Source organism: Mastigoproctus giganteus, chromosome 1, assembly GCF_048544385.1.
Source record: "Mastigoproctus giganteus isolate SK-2022 chromosome 1, ASM4854438v1, whole genome shotgun sequence".
NCBI classification, from domain to species: Eukaryota; Metazoa; Arthropoda; class Arachnida; order Uropygi; family Thelyphonidae; genus Mastigoproctus; species Mastigoproctus giganteus.
Window position 1 is genome coordinate 123,446,154 of NC_143575.1, and position 17,930 is coordinate 123,464,083.

A 17,930-nucleotide genomic window follows, 5' to 3' on the forward strand; every position below is an offset into this window, starting at 1 on the left:
AAATAGCTCGGGAGCGTGAAAGGCAGAACCAGTCGTCCCGTCCAAGAACTGCGGTTACAAAGAGGGGGAGGGATTAGTACGGACTACACTATCTCATTGATGGCATGTTCCGAAAAAGAAAAAAAAAAAATTCACAAGCTTCCAGTTATTTGCAGCACCAATACCTAAGTGAAGATCAACGATGAAAAATGATCAACGATCAAAAAGCATCGCCAGGACAAATTTGGTGGTTCGCTGAATCTGCTATTGCTGAGCACTTCTCACGCACAGTAGATTTCCATAGTCTGAGATCCCTGTTACTCTAGAACGTTCCCATGCGATCTTTAAACCTAATTTTTATCTCCCTAACATAGCATAACATTTTACCTTCGATATAGGATGTTTTACCTTTGACACGACTGTGTGCAGTCTTCGCCACGGTGGCAGCACATAGCGTGTCTGACAACTCCATAATATTCTGGAGATCTGCTCTGTTAACCTCGGATAGTAGGGAATTAAAAAAAAAAAAAAAAAAACTTAAAACGATTATATTAGGATCAGCATGAAAGTAACTTTCAACTACCCATATGTATTGTATCTGTAAATTGCGTGTGTTCTCTGGTCGATTTGCCTGCTTTGTTGGACGAAAAACCCCATTTTTTTTCAGGGGAAAAACCATGCTATCTATGCCTGAGACAGACTAACTGAGCCACCGAGTGAAAAAAAGCCCTTAAAAGTTCCTCGCGTCATCGATGGGATTCGAGCCTGGGCCCTTTCCACCCAGTGTGGGGAATACAGTGACGATACATACCACTGTGCTACTACATGCACAGACGGATAGTAGAAATTATATGTGGTAGCAGCGGATGAGAACGCCTCTCCTCATCCGTATTCAACTTCTCGAATATATTTTTCGAAAATATTCTGGGTGTAGCCACATTTTTGAAGGTTCGCTATGAAACGATTAATCTCCTCCAATCCTATCCAACAGGGCCCTAATTACACTATTTTTATGATCGTTGGCGTTGTGCTGTCCTTTAATGCGTATAATGTCCGCGGCATATACCTTTCCCACACAATCTCGTTTTAACTCTACGGCCATCCCTACAAACCAACACATCACGGAACGGAGGATACTATCTATTTCCACCTCCGTGGCAAAATGAACGAAAGGGGAGAAACCATTGAGGAAGTGGAGAACATCGTCTTCTTCCCCCCCTCCCCCCCGTATAATGTGGGGAAGACGGTGACACTATCGGTCCACAGTAGGAGATAATAGCCCGGCTAGAAATCCAGACAGTGCACGCGCAGGGCATGCAATGTCCAATAGGCGTTTTTGTTCAATTATACGGGTCACCTTATAAGTTGTCCTATCTTTTAACAGTTCCAAAGCTTTGTGATGGTAATCTACTTTATTCAGGATCACAGTTGACTTTCCTTTTTCTGCAGGTAGAATAACAATGTTGTTATCCTGTCTTAACTCCCTAATTGCTTTACTCTGCGCTGTGGTGAGATTAGAAGGAGCCGCACGAGTTCGGCTCAAAACCACCGAAGATTTAGTGCGTATTTCATTAGTTACGACGGCCGCTAACTTCCTCACCACTCTTTCAATACCCACAGCTATTTCCGCAATTGGAAAGTTTCGAGGAACCAACACAAACTAAAACCTTATTCAACACATCCTTTTGTTCAAATTACGCATGAAACTGCAACCGGAATTCTCATTCCAGTATTATTTCGTTCACCAGCGGCCTCCTCCATTAATCTAGCAAAATTATCTAGATTTTAAAAATTATGACTCATATTAACTACACTTCAATACACAAAAGCGTATATGACCAAAACTTTATTAAAATAAAATAAAAATGAAACAGGATAAAATTTGATGTAAAAATAAATTACACTGACAACCGTAGAGTTAAAAGCAATAAAAATTAAGATAAAATAAAAAATAATAATAAAATTAAAATATACACGAAATATTACAAATAAGAAGCGATAAAGAAACACCGTGGCTTTCACAGGCGACTGCCTCCTTTATCAACAGTGGAACTTTACTGTCACGGTACATCCTTAAATAACATCAGCAGAATCACGGCTCACGGCACGTATTACTGTAGGAGCATCGAAATTATCCTCCACACGTGCATGGAGGCTGGAAATGGCTCGGGAACTCAGGAGGGAAGGAAAGGAAGGTGTTCTCCACTTCCTCAATGGTTTCTCCCCTTTCGTTCAGTTTACGTCGGAGGTGGAAATAGATGGTATCCTCCCGTTCTTTGACGTGTTCGTTTGTAGGGATGACCCTAGAGTTAAAACGAGAGTGTTTAGGAAACCTATGTGCCGAGGATAATATACGCATTACAGCACAGCACAAACTAACAATAATAAAAGTAATGTTTTTAGGACCGGCCCTGTTGGTATCCAATAAGGCTCGGTCCCAGAGCAGCACCTCCGAGGACGGATTTGGAGGAGATTAGTCGTGTCACAGAGGATCTCCAAAAATGCGGCTACTCCCAGAGTTTGGACAAACATATTCGAGAAGTTGAACTCGGACGAAGAGAGGTGTTCTCACCCGCTGCTACCGCATGCATTCCCGACTATTCGGGCTTAACAGAGCGGATCTTCAGAGAATTATGGACTTGTCAGACACGCTGTGCGCGGGTACTGGGGCGAATACTGCACACAGTCGTGTCAAAGGGCCTGCACCTCTCGAGGATACAAGTGGAATTATATATGAAATCAAATGTCCGGATTGTGGGAGTGTTATTTGGGGAGACAGAATGTACATTTTAAGGTCGTATTGGGGAAGATACTAGAGCAATGTGACTCTGAACACTCAAGTCGTCCAACATCGACATGACCTGTGGTCAATTGACAAGGCATATCGCGATGGCATCTTGGCCTATCTTTCTGTTTGTAAAGGACAATTATGTAAGTGGCGGTCCTAGTTAGCCGATGTCATTTCATATTCTGCTCAACTTGTAGCTCTTTTTCGTTTTAATTACTATTTCATTATTACATTTTGATTATTATTTTTTTAATTTTATTAATAATAAATAAATTTATTATTAATAATGAAAGAGCAAATGCTTAAAAAAAAGCGGTACTCACCTTGAATAAATCTGCATGGTTTAATTAAAAAGGGTTGGTTAATATTTAGGATGAATAGTTGAGTTAAAAAGACTAAGGGGGGGGATGAAAAAAATTATGTGTTATTCCAGAAATAAGAATAAGCGCAAGGGAGCAGGTGTGTACACATCTAATCCTTGGTTGTCATTAAAGTAGGAAAAATAGTTAAAATTAAATAAATAATGTAGTGGGCCAATAGTCATTATGGGAACTTTCGTTGCTAATAATAATATTCTGTTGGCGTCTTTAGTTGGTGATTGAGTGGGTAGAGAACGCGCGCGATATTTAAGAAATTATTTATACTCTCGTGATGCATTTTTTGACGTGGGGTAACCTCAACCGTGAGAGGTTCCAAATCTGTGAAAGTTTTGGAGCTTTCACCGATTTGGAATTTTTTTTAAGCATCTGCTATTTCATTATTAGTCTATCTACACGGTATTTTAAGATATCTAAAGCCTTGCATTTTATTTATTATTTAATTTTTTTTTCTAATAAAAAATCACTTGTAAAAACAACGTATTGTAAGATTCCTCTGGCTTTCTGTGTAAGGAATCACTAATGTATACCATTTAAGTTAATAAAGAATCTTATTATTATTAGCAATAGAGACTGCAGACTATGGAGAGCAAAAGTATGGGCGGAAAAGTTTCCCGGTAGAGACGGAAAGTTCCGCTGCTCTTCCCGCTCACTCGTCCATAAATAAATGGAATTTTCGCCATTTCAGCGTTATGTTACCGATTGTTCGAGGTCAAGAAAAATAATAAGTAGATTAAAAATAAAAACATACAAATTCAGAATTCAGTTACAGGTAACTTCAGTCCTACTGGTAAAGAGAACAACGACGATTAACTTTGAAAACAGTTGCCTCTCTCAGAAGGATTAGAAAGATTGGTTCCAAAATGTTCATGCATGTACAGCGACGTCAGATATGCAAGTGATTGAAATTTACCTATTGCAGGTTATATACACTGAAAGGAAAGAATTCATGGGATACCTGGTTCCTGGGCAACGCGACGCTGTCACCCCTCTCGCTAGTGGACGAACCCACCGCTTGGCAGGTATATAGGTACAGTGCATTCATGTTGACGACGTCCGTATGGATAAACGCCGTGGGTTAACCGACTTTGAAAGAGAGATGATAGTGGGTGCCCGTCGAATGGGTCACTCCATCGCGGCGGTGGTACAGAAATTGCACTATTCCCATTCGACAGTATCAAGAGTGTATCGGGAATACGCCATTTCCGGAATAACATCTCATCGTGGACAGTGCTGTGAGCGGAGAAAGGTGGTGGATGAACGGGGCCGTCGACGTGTCTCGCATTGTTTCAGCCAACTGGAAAGCGACGGTGGCACAAATCACCGCCGACTTCAACGAGGAATGTGCCAGAAACGTCTCTACCAAGACCATCAGGCGATCATTAGCTGCAATGGGTTATGGGAGCCGCCAACCCACCAGAGTCCCATTGCTAACACCACAACACAGTAGAACTTTACGCCTCAAGTGGGCGAAAAAACATCGGCAATGGAACTTGGTGATTGGAGACGGTTCAATGAGTCCTAGAAACGTCTCAACCAAGACCATTAGGCGATCGTCAGTCGCAATAGGTTATGGGAGCCGCCGACCCAACAGAGTCCCAATGCTAACACCACAACACAGAACTCTACGCGTCAACTGGACGAAAGAACATCGGCACGGACATTAGATGATCGGAGACGGATCTCCCGGTCCCATGAGTCCCGTTTCCTATTATTTTGAGCGGACGTAAGAGTGCATATTTGGTGGAAACCGCACGAAGCTATGCACCCGTCATGTCAAAAAAGAAACTTCCAATACGTCTAGACGCATCTCTGAACGTTCCGGGTTACGTGTCCATCCTTGCAGACCATCTGCATACCTTCATGGTCGTCGTAAACCCACAGGTCAATGGACTGTGCCAGCAGGACAACGCGCCTCCCCACATAGCCGTGGTGAGTAGAACATGGTTCGAAGAGCATTTTGCAGATTTTACCACCGTGGAATGGCCTCCCCGTTCACCGGATGTGAAACCTGTGGAGCATCTTTGGGATGCTGTGGAAAGGTCCGTTCGAGCTATGGATCCTCCACCCAGGAATGAGACGGATTTATGGACAGCGGTGCAGCAAGCATGGATGGAATATACCTGTGAGACGCTTTCGTGAACCAGTCCACTTAATGCCTCGCCGTGTGACTGCACATATTGGGCTTTATATATATATATATAAAGAAAGAAACAGATCATAACTCAGAAGGGAAGCATTATTCGGGCCTACACTCATATGAACATGTGAAATCCTGACAAAACATTTAAAAACAACGACAATACCTGTCAAAAACATCGTGTGTATGTGTGTGTGTGTGGCTCAGTTATTTATCGTTTGTTATCTTGGGTTTAAATATTAAACTTTAGACAGGCTATAAGAGGTACACTTTTAATATGAGATATCGTTTATATGAGTAGGCATAAAATGTAATTTTACCTGTACGCCGTTGATGTACCAGCGAAGGGTGGAAGCTGGCTTGGACGGCCCGGAATTACAAGTAACATTTACTCTGTCTCCGGTTTGGTACAAAGAGTCTCCGCCCTCAATAGAAGGAGCCTCTCTAGGAAGCACTAGAATTAAAAAAAAAAAAAAAAAAGAAAGGTTTGTTTAAACATCTACAATATATGACATATACTGTATTATAGCGCGAAGGATTTCTAGAAGAACTGTCTTAAACTTTATATTTTATTTTCTTTCTTTCAGGTGGAGCGAACATTTAGAAACAATACCGCAACGGGACTGAAAAGTTTCAGAGTATTTCATTTCGTGTCGAAAAATGAGAGAATTTAAAGCGTTATAAAGGCACATGAAATGCTAAAGGAAAATGCAATCCCAACTAGTGAAATGCAGGTTTTCATAATGCTTGCCACACAAAATAAAAACTTTTTTCTGTGGAAGCAACGGCCGAACCGCTGCTTGCAGCTATCAAACAGTGGTTCAATATTCAGTGGATGCACTGCCGGCTCCTTAACAGGTTAAATTTATATATATATTTAGTTTTATTTTTTATTTTTTTAAAATTAAATGAAGCTGATATACAATTATTAATTATGTTAATTACTCGGTATTCTGCTATAAGAAATATTATTTACTCCTACACACACACAACACGCTTCGGTGCAGCCAGCTGCACCGAAGCGTATAGGCATACACCTTTATCATAATTACATATATTAAAACAAACGTAAGGCTTTAAATTTGATATATTAAACTATAGTGGGCACATTTTTTAAGCAGGAGCTAAACGATCAGGTAAGACATAAGAAAGGAAATTTTTGGAGCCGCAACGTATTATACAAGATTATTTAAAAAGGAAAATCGTGTATCTCTCTCTCTCTCTCTCTCTCTCTCTCTCTCTCTCTCTCAGGGTAACTCAGGTTTTGGCTGGTGCAGCATAAGCGTCAGGCTTCCTTGCACCATATGGCTAATCATAATAATAATAATAATGTATAATATAAAATAAAATATCAGTGAGTAAAAGACAAATGCACCAGAGCGCACAAATCGGCAGCAAAGGATGCAGATGTATACTGTAAGTAACATAACATGTTATATTTCTTACAATATATATATAAGTTTGTATTAATTAATATATTGAATAAAGCATGCATAAATGGATGTGAAAATTACACTGAGTGCCAGAAACTAGAAGGGTGAAGACAGTAGAAAAGGAAATGTACTAGATAATGTGAATTTTTTTTTTTATTGCAGTGCAGTCAGAATGAATTTCTTTGAGCAGTGCAGACAGGCTGCCAGGACAGCTCATGGGGTATTGTCAATAATATACAGGAATTTTTCTAGCAGGAATAAGGAGGTGATTATCCCTTTGTATAACGCAATGGTTAGACCACCTTGAGTACCGATACAGGTCTGGTGGCCTCATTTTAGGAACGATATAAAGCTGCTGAAACGCGTACAGATAAGGGAAACGAGATTGATGATGGGAACTCATACGAAGAAAGGCTTAGAAAAAGTTCTGCAAATTGCAGCGTCTGGAGACTAGGCACCTGCAAGGTGATCTGATTAAGGTTTAAGCTCATTGCTGAGGGGATTCTTCCTCTTGTTCAGATTATGCACTTGAGGGGACTTAAATTGAGGAAAGACCGTTTTAGAATAGGTATTCGGAAATTTGCATTTAGTCAGCGTGCGGTTGATGTTGTAAGAAACTTCCAACTTCCGTTATGCAAGTTGATTCTAGCTAAAATAAATTCAAAGAAGAACTAGAAATTCGAATACAAATTTTTGGAGGGATTGGATGGTGTGTGTGTGGGTGTGGCTGATGCTCTATAAGTTCTTGCATCATATGTCACTACTAATGCTATTATTTTTTTTTCCTTTTTAACTTCATGTAATCGTTCTGAAAAACCTCAATGATAATTTTACAAAGCCACAAGTTTTTTAACCCCAAGTGATATTCCGGCAGTACACTTCAGATTTTCATGGTTCCTCTAAAGTAAACAGTGCAGTCGAAAAAAAAAAAAAATAATAAATAAAACATTTATAAGGCTATGCAAATTTCCTGATTATAATAACTTGAGAGGTGATAATAAGGCAACAGAGCATAAATAAGTTGCTTTATCAATCCGCACGTAATTTTGCCGCTTGTCGCTTCAATCTCTTCTTCTCGCAACAAAATCACACGAGAAAGTTCTTTTCAGCAGCTGCTCCTTACGCCATTTTGACCTTACCCTAATTCTCCTTGAAACTTTGTTTTATAAAGGTGAGCTACATCGATAAAGTCAACAAACATTTTAACATCGATACCGACTGATCTCGTCAAAAATTTGCTTCTGTGCCCTCCCATTCGTTCACACTTACATAATAGAAAAAATAGTCAAACGTACTTGACAACTTGCTTGAACACGACTAACCCACTTTACGATACTTTAAATTGCTGTTTTGATTAATAAAATAAAATCTCATTGTTTTATTTTAAAATAAAATAAAATAATAAAATTTTAAAGTATGGAATAAGAGCTCATTTAATAAATGTTTTGTCTGCGAGATATATTACAGTGTCTTGCGAGACCTTCGAAAACAGCGGCTCGCGACATTGAGAGATTTTGATTCGGGTTTACTATTTCTGCCCATAGTAAAGGCGGTTTACGTAACAATGGAAGCTGTTATGTAAACGGTCACATGGCTAGCTAACGAAGCTGCATTCGATCGTTTGGAATCGATTGCCATAACCGAAAGCGACGCAAACTGTGTCACGTGGAAACTAACTAGGTCACGAGAGCTAATATAATGCCCGAAAGTTACGGTGAGCATATGACACACATTTGATTCCTTTACTGCTAGAATGGAGAAGGTAATCTCAATTATCTAGAGTGTGTTGGGATGGCTTGAGTTCCTAGCATTTATTATTCTCTCCTTTAGGAGGGTGGCATCGTTGAACTTTGCAGTCAATTAGCATCGAATTAATTGGGTCCAGCTGACGCACACCTATTTCCCAATGTATTAATTGTAGAGAGCTGCACATTCTACTAATATCCTATTTAAAAGATGCAAATAATTACTGCAGATTAGGGATATTGGCTAGAAATAACACATTTCACTCCTTTCTGCTCCGGGGAAACCTGATCATCGTCTTCGTCCTGATTCAGGCTGTTTTGCATTTGCAATCAGAATCGATTCGTTTTTGCAATGGCTGACGTAATGAGATGTTACTATAGTCCAGCGTAATCCATCCAGAAAGCCCAACCCATTTTGGAAATGAAACCCTTTTTTTAGATTTTAGGAGTTTAACTGAAAAGATTTACAGAGACAAGAATGTTGAAACTATGTATAAACAGCAACTAAAACCTTTCTGTACCGTTATTTCTGTTGTAGACAGAGAAACACGACAAAAATCTTCTTAATGTGGTAGCAGTTCTCGCGCCAAGAACGAACTTCATCTTCTAAATGAATTGCCTTCATTGTCCTCTAAAGTCATACCTTGGTTTAGCGATCCCGTCTTACCTGGATTCATTATACGGCATTTAAACTATTAAAGTCATTGCCCGTAATCTCGGTCTGAATCAGTCCCGCTAAGAATAACAATGAATGTCATCGATAATATTAATGAGCTTTGCCAAGAAGTCAGTTCTACCGTATGCGCGGAAGCTGTGGAACTGATATCGCAAACGACTTCGCCCGATTTGAAAGGAGTGTGCCAGCAGTCATCAGTGACATCGCATTGTTGGCCAACTCCGGATTTGAAGAGCTCATCATAGAGGATGCTGAGGGCTGCTGTAGTCTCACGGAAAACCATTGACGAATGATGCTCTGCAGAGTTGTATCAGGTCATACCCAGGAGGCTGAAGGAATATGTGATGAAGAGAGTGCAGATATGAAGGTCTTAATAATCAAATTTCTTAATAAAGGACTGGGGCACCCCTGATTTCAGCATAAGATCAAAAACGATTGACGTATTTCATTATTATGTCCTTTTCTGTAGGATTTTGACAGAGCCTTTAATGCCTAAAAAGCCTTTTCAAGAAATACAGAACAATTCCAAAGAATTAACAATTCAATGGATCTTGTAATTTCAGTTTCGAATACCCAGAAGCTGGACTGCAGTGGATCTAGAAAATTTTGGCGAGAATATAATGTCTTTCTTTTCTGGGTTGATAGCAAACATAAAGAAATCAGTTTGCTTACGGAACTAAACGAAATGATTAGAGATAAAACTCCTTTTTTGCAACTGTTCTCTGGAGCATGTGGTGGTGCAGAATAGTCAAAGTAGACTGAGAACCCTGGAACAGCATTTAGTAAAGGCACGAAAACTAAGCGAGGATTAATAACGATAGAATTTGCTGTCATCAGTGGAATCCCAATTTACACGAGTTCCCCCGCCCATGTTAAAAGCCGTGAAACACTCACCAAGTATACTGTTCGTAACCACCCATGTGTAAGCCGAGGTAAACAGAGGTCGAGATGTAGCGTCCACATCACACAAAAAATGCCGTATTTTGCTCACCAAGCGCAATATTAGCTGGCGAATGATTCATCATCCGATGCAAAACCAGAACTTTGGATTGGAGTGGTCAAACCCATGCTTAGTCGCCAGAGCAAAGCTCCTTTGGCAGTTCCTCTCTCCTCGATTACGCAGAGTGGCTGCTGTATTATAAGGTTAAGATGGCCTTATTTTAAGGTTAAAATGAGTCCAAGAATATAACGCAAAAAAGTAGGACGGCCGCTAAACAGTTCAACGGACCGAACCTTTCTATCCGGCAGTTGCTTGAACTGCATGCGTTTAAGGAGACGCTGGTCTCGTGATCTTCACTTTAGAAGACCACGTGCTTCGCTGATTATGACTCTAATTAATTAGGCTGAACTGATTTACTTGACATGTGATGGCAAGTCTCATCTTATTTCTGTTGTTAGGAAATAACTTATTTGTTCAAGTAGCACTCGTGTGTGGATTTATGACTTGGCATTAAGCTTCCCCGGACATGAAAAGCAGAACTACCCGTGGCTTACGTGACCTTCAATGGTTGAGGGCATGCCTTTGAATTATGTGTATACATTTGTTTGCTTGGCAGTAGGTCCCTAGTCCGGTTCCACGCGCCAGAGATGGTGATCAACTAGTGGCTATATAGTGTTTATTGTACAGTGGCACCGGGGGTTCCCCCTATAAACCCCAAGGCCAGAGAATAAATGCGTCTGTAAATGCCAGAGATAGTGTAGGGTTATGTCGGTCTATTGTTTCTACGGCATTTAGCTGTCAGGGCCCCTAGTGGTACTCCGCGTTTCCGTCCACAGCCTCGGGAAAGCAGCCGTTGGTTCAGTAGAAAATACTCTGGCGGGGATCAACCTGGTCTGCGCCTGAGCTTGCCAGGGAGGGCCTCAGTAAAATAAGAAAATAAATAAAATCGCGTGTGTATCGTGTACGCACCAAATATGTTTTATGTATCTTTGACGAGTCCTACTAAATTTTGAACAGCTAGAACCGAAATCATGAACGATGTAATTTATGCTCATGCCCGCTACTTACTCTACCGAATCAATGTTAGCGATAAATAGGATACGCACGCCCGCTGCTTACTCTACTGAATTTTGAGAGAGGGTTGGAAGAGGTTAGGCTAATAGCCTAATTATCCATTTGATTATAGCCATTGTTCAATAGTATGATTGCAACAATACAAGTATTTGTATTGTTACAATCGTACTATGGTGTTGGATCATGTTATTCTGTCATGCTTTGTCGCAAATTACACATGCAGCCCTACGAGATCTGCAAGAAACGACAGCATCCACGCATGATACGTTATCTGCGAAACTATGACTTGGCTCAGGATCTCAACGAGTACAAGCGCGAGATGGTAACACTGCATATTTCGCAATGAGGAAACATATACTCTCAGAGATTAAATATGTCAAGATCTACGACGACAACGAAGAGCTCATACTAGATCGTAAATTGTATTTACGACCTGGAAATAGGAAGTCAAAGGGATAGAGGGGCACCTCCGTGGGGGTGCCCATCCTCCGCAGGTGAGTACTGTCAAGAATAATCAAATGCTTGCGATGGTAGAGCTCACAAGGCAAAAATGGGGATGGGAGATGGGGATAAGGAGGCGGGGTGATTGGGAGGGGAGTAGAGTATAGGGCTAGAGCGTCCTATTTGGGAGGAGAATATACAGGGTGTCTCAAAAATATTGGTACAAACGTTTAGGGGAGGTAGGTAGCATCTAAAGGAATGTGAATCGCATAAGAACCCATAACCGGAAACGTCACCGTAAGTCAGTAGACGGCGCTGTTCATCAGTTCGCGAGAGGGAAAATTTCTGGTTTACTCATTCAAGCAGTAGTCGCCGCACGAAGAACATGCATCGATGTAGGAACTGTGAGCTGGCAGACATGCACCTAGTGTATGGATTAGCAGAGGGCAATGGACGAGCTGCTCAACGAATTTATGGAGAATGCTTTCCAGGCAAACAAGTACCGGACCACCGTTTGTTTGCGCGTGTGCATCAAAATTTGTGCGATTATGGGTCATTTAGATGTAACAGGAGTAGTGCGGGCAGACCACGTTCGACGCGAACTACCGCCATGGAAAAAGGTTTGTTGGATGCTGTCCAGAATAATCCTACTACCAGCACACGTGCCTTTGCCTCTGCCTTAGGAGTGTCTTGTTGCAGTGTACAGCGTGTCTGGCACGACGATTCCTTATAGCCCTTTCATCTCCAAAGGGTTCAGTTACTGCTCCCCCAAGATCATCCTGCACGTGTGGCTTTTGCACAGTTGTTTCTCCAAGAAAGTGTTCAAGACTTGAATTTTCCAGCCTATGTTTTGTTCACGGATGAGGTTTATTTCACTCGGGAAGGCTTATTCAATCAGCACAATGCTCATGTGTGTGCTCACGACAACCCACACGGTGTGCGCCCCCATGCGGCACAACATCGCTTCGCAATAAATGTGTGGGCAGGTATGGTCGGCGACTGCTTAGTCGGCCCATACCTGTTACCATCCCGCATGAACTCCATTAAATATCGGATCTTTCTTGAACAAGTTCCTACCAGGGTTACTTGACGATGTTCCAGCAAATGTGAGATGTAACATTTGGTTTCAACATGACGGGGCGCCTGCCCATTATGGAAGGTGTGTTCGTGACCATTTGAACAGGCGTTTTGGGCGTCAATGGATTGACCGTGGTGAACCCGTTGCCTGGCCCCACACTTACCTGATTTATCGAGCCTTGATTTCTTTCTGTGGAGGCCCCTCAAATCTATCGTGTATGAATCGCCTGTGGAGACGGAAATTGATCTCGTCGCGAGACTCGTCTGCGCTGCTGCTACTGTCAAAGAAACGCCAGGTGTGTTCGACCGTGTCCGCCAATCCATGCTGCGTCGGTGTCGCGCATGCATCGCGTCTCATGGTGGAACCTTCGAACATCTGTTGTAACATCGTGAAATGCATCCATCTCGTACTCCATTGTTAATATTATGTCAAATAAATGTTTGTCACTAATTACTGTCTTGTGTCATTTCTGCTTCTTGTGCCTCTGCTACTACTTTCCTGTGACGTTTCCGGTTATGGGTTCCTATGCGATTCACATTCCTATAGCTGTTACCTACCTCCCCTAAACGTTGGTACCAATATTTTTGAGACACCCTGTATACGGTACAGAACCGCTGACCTCAGCGGTTCTGTACAGTATAAATATGTATTCGCACACCGGCCAGGACAGATGGAGCCGGTTTCAGCGTATCTCATGCCGTGCCACGCAAGAGGGGGCACAGCGTCAGCAGGGCATGGGGAAATTCCCCTCCTGCAATCCGATATGCGGAGGGGGGCCTCCTAGAATAACGCACGCACCCTTTCATCCAAGTATATACAATCATACACGATTTTTTGTTTGTATCACTTATTTACGGGCAGACAAATTTCTAACTATACTCTACACACACCCACTCTCTCATTTGGTATGTTTCATCCAATATCACACTTTCAGATGGGGCAGGTTCCTACTAAATGAACATCTATCAGAACGTGCACTTTTTTCCCGTGCATTCACCAGTCACCACACAGTTTACACAGGTCACCTTGCTTCTTATTCACATTCAGACAGCTTAACCCGGAATGAAGGTGAATTTTTTTTGTTTTTTATATTTATTTACATATTCAGGATGCGACAATCCACATATATGGGATATTCTCATTTAATGCTAATTGCACACACACACTTAGCTTATTCGTGACAGCCCTCTGATTGGAACTAGCAAACACGTTTTAAACTTCTTTTTTCCCAGGTTAAGTAGACGTTATCCACCCAGCAGGACATCCGAGCAATCATAAATGTTATCAAACGACCTTCACAGACACATACATACGTACATAAGAACAGTTCTTTACAGACACGTGCATACAGACACAGTCACGTACACACATAAAACGCGCAAATATTTACACACACAATACATACACACCCATGGCTACATATAGACATGCGCGTACGATTTTCGATAATCCCACATATTATTCCTCAGAAAGGCATATTTACGTGTGCACACATTTCGGCAATTACACATACAACACACACACACACTCCTCAAGGAGTGTGTGCGTGTGTTATATGTGTAATTGCCGTGTGTGTGTTGTAAGGCTCTCAAATACAGTACAAAAGTTATCAGCTATCAGACTGTTAGCTGGATGGGTAAAATGTTCTAGCCGGCCAGGAACTATTGGGAAAGTCACAGTCGGATGAGTAGTTTACATCTGAAAGGTGGCAGAGTTAAAGTGGTTGCATCTCAGTTACTTCTTCTAGTCTAAAAAACGTTTTGAACAAAGTCAGAGAAGACTTTGTAATGCATGTCATCAGAGGTGAGCTCATCTCCGCTGTTTATGGGTCCAATTTTGGTAATTAATGCACATCTATGGGGATGATAGTGTGGCAGTCATATATGAGTCATATAGTGTCCAATCTTTATGGGCACCACAGGTGCATTTGGGAGTCCTGTATGTATCGCATCTGTAATGTTCCATTACAGATGCGATACTTGGTGAAAGAAAATACCATTTGGAACATTTTCTTCCCCTTCTGCGATCTCTTTCTTACAGGTAAATAAAAAAAGTCTCAGTCCAGCCAACGCTGCATGCACTTATAGAAATCAGCTCTTATGTGTTTGATTTAATGCAAAAATCTGCGCAATTAAAAAATAACAATTAAAATTTTAATTCCCTATATGAAGGTGCACTATAACTTGGTAGGCTGTCATTCCACGAAATAGTATTTGAAAGTTCACCATTTAATTCAATTTTAACTTAAATTTCTCAAATTTTTGCATTAAATTTGTATAAGAGATGCATTTTATAAAGTGCACCGTTGGCTGGACTAGATTTGATTTATATTTTAAAAACTTAAAGCTCATATATAAATTTTTTTCATACTACAGTTAAGCTGAGGCCACACAGAGCGCTATGTACGCTACGTGTGCTATGCGTGGGAAAAATAGTTCCCTTTAGAGACAACATAAGGTGTAAGGTGAGGTGAGGTGTATTTAGTGTCAGACGGCACCAGGGGTTTCCCCCATCTCCGCGTAGCTTTCATTGTGGGTGTACCAGTTCACTGGAAATGCCAGAGATTTAAAAGTGTATGGATATTGTATATGTGTAGTGCCGTGTACCGTTGTTCATCTGGTCGTTTAGCCGCTGGATCCCTGCTAAGGCCCAACGTTGCCCCACCTTCGCCCCGTGGAGGCAGACCAGATTTCAGTGGCTAGGACCTTAAAAAAAAAGAAAAAAAACAGTAAATAAATAAAGAAATAAATAATAATAAAAAAGATAAATAAATAAAATAATAATAAGAAAGATAAATAAATAAAAAAAATAATAATAAAAATAAATAAATAAAATAAAATTTATATTGTATTTATATTGCATGCGTGAAAACAGCACATATATACACACATGCACATATGTACACACAACGTGCATACATGTGCCAACGTCAATCTTGGGGTTGACGTCACTTGAGTTGGGTGTATACAGGGTGATTCACTACCAGTGCGACAAACTTGCAGGAGGTGTAGGGGGCACAAAGACCAATCGGAAACACATAGTATTGCAGGGTCCGAAATGCCTTCGTCATGCTGTAGAGGACGTTGAACGGGAGGTCGCGTGAACAGCGATCCCGTCAGCATTTGCGAACCGGTTCCCGAGGCAGTAGGATGGACGAGTATTCAAACGTTGAACTGGCCGACATGCACCTCGCGTATGAAGTTGGGGACTGTAAAGGGCGCGCTGCTCTGCGCTTGTACCAGGAAAGTTTCCCGCAGAGGCGTGCTCCTCATCATACGACTTTCGCACGTGTGCACAGAAGATTACGTGAGACTGGTTGTTTCACGAGAGGTACCATGAATCGAGAGCGAACGACGAGGACGCCAGACAATGAGGAGAATGTCCTACGTCTTGCAGAAGGCAATCCGACTACGAGTACTCAAGCGATAGGCCAACGATTGGGTATTTCCCAATCCACTGTATGGAGGATACTGTCAACAAACCAAATGAGTTCATACCATCTGCAACGCGTCCAATCATTGGAGCTTGCGGATTATCCACTCCGGAGGACTTTTGCTACTTGGTTTCTTCAACAGAAACGGTTCGCAAATGCTGACTTCCAGCGGGATCGCTGTTCACGCGACCTCCCGTTCAACGTCCTCTACCCCTCATGACGATGGCATTTCGGACCCTGCAATGCTATGTGATTCCGATTCGTCTTTGTGCCCCCTACACCTCCTGCAAGTTTGTTGCACTGGTAGTGAATCACCCTGTATATGTGTGCATACAAGTACATATATACACACATGCACATATGTACACACAACGTGCATACGCATACCAACGTCAATCGTGGGGTTGACGTCGCTTGAGTTGGGCCAGAACATGGGTGAAGATATTTTGGATGTATTTAAATTTAGGTGTGTGGAGAGCTGAAGACTAGGGGGAGAAAGACAGAAGTATGGAGCCAATAGAGAAGACAGCCCCAAGTTTCAGTGTGGCATGCCCATGCCCCACCAGAGTAGAAATGAGGGGAGGGGCGACGAGAGAATCGTCTCCCCGTGGAGCAGGGTTTAAAGGTGAAGGGGGCTAGGGTGCCCTCTTCAGGCTGCCGTGAGGCTTTGGGAGCTAGGTTGCAGTTTGTTGTTCGTTGTCTTTATTCTTGTCCACTTGATTCAGATTGGGACACTCATGAGGCAATCCCTGTCCGTTTTTTTTTTTTTTTTTTTGTTGATTCTCTTTTCTTCTTCTTTTTCCCTTCTTCTTTTCTTTATTCCTTTATTTTCCATTCATTTTCTTTTCTTTCACAGTTTTCTTTTCCAGGAGTTGTCTCTGTCTTATGCGATTTATGTTACTGTACTATCAGTCTCAAGGGCCAAACAACTGCGTACACTTTGTTCGCTGTCTAGCCACGTCGCCGTGTTGTTTGATTTGTGGCTATATTTTTAAACGTCGCTGACGACAGGCATGCGCAGTAGACCCGCATGCAAGAAATTTAGTTCTTTTTGTCTGCTGAAGTGTCGTACGAATCTTAGCCAGTGTGGCCACTTGGTGTAGCAAACAGCGTGCGAAGCATACATAGCGTAGCGTTCTGTGTGGCCTCGGCTTTAAACATTAAACATTAAATATGCCAATTTCTCTAAGTGAAATCAGAGGAAAAATAAAATCGAAAAAACTTCAAAATAAAAATTTGGATAATCGAAATTTCAGATAATCTAAATTATATTGTCGTGCCAAGCAAAAAAGGGGCAGTAATCTCATTTTTTAACAGATAAATACTTAATTTATCTCTTCCGTGTTAAATGAATATACACGAACGCTTAATTTAATTTATTTACAGTTTGCCTTAAAACTTGTTTCAATATAGTGGTTTTGACACTTGTGACAAATGTCGTTCTAGAAGTCCGACTTTGAGTATCGCTAATGGAGGAATTTCTAAAGGCCTCTGCAATCGAGGCCGACTGAAGAGAGTTAGCCGATCTCATGTGGATGGAATAGGATTTTTCCTTGGTTTTTCATCCCGAACGACATGCAAATCGCCTCTTGAACATGCACGTGTACATACACAATAGCGCAACATGGTCTAAGTGATTGATGCACCTTAAACTCACTGAAGAAAAGTTTTTTAAACTAAAAAAGTATCTGCAACTGTAATAATTAAATCTATGTTGAAATTCGCATTCTTACCTCCACGCCAGACTTCAAAAAATGCAAATACTCCTGTGATTTTCAGGTTTCTATTGCGCATATAATGTATATGAATATGAAAATATTTCATAT

General features: G+C 41.4%; 1 protein-coding gene across 1 annotated transcript in view; it reads right to left on the reverse strand.

Moving 5' to 3' along the window:
* LOC150091120 (uncharacterized) overlaps positions 1-17,930 on the reverse strand; it is a 764,830-nt gene that overhangs the window by 126,424 nt on the left and 620,476 nt on the right. Inside the window, exon 4 of the mRNA XM_090385941.1 lies at positions 5,605-5,738. Coding sequence (XP_090242067.1) covers positions 5,605-5,738 — 134 coding nt within the window. The remainder of the gene's footprint in view (positions 1-5,604; positions 5,739-17,930) is intronic.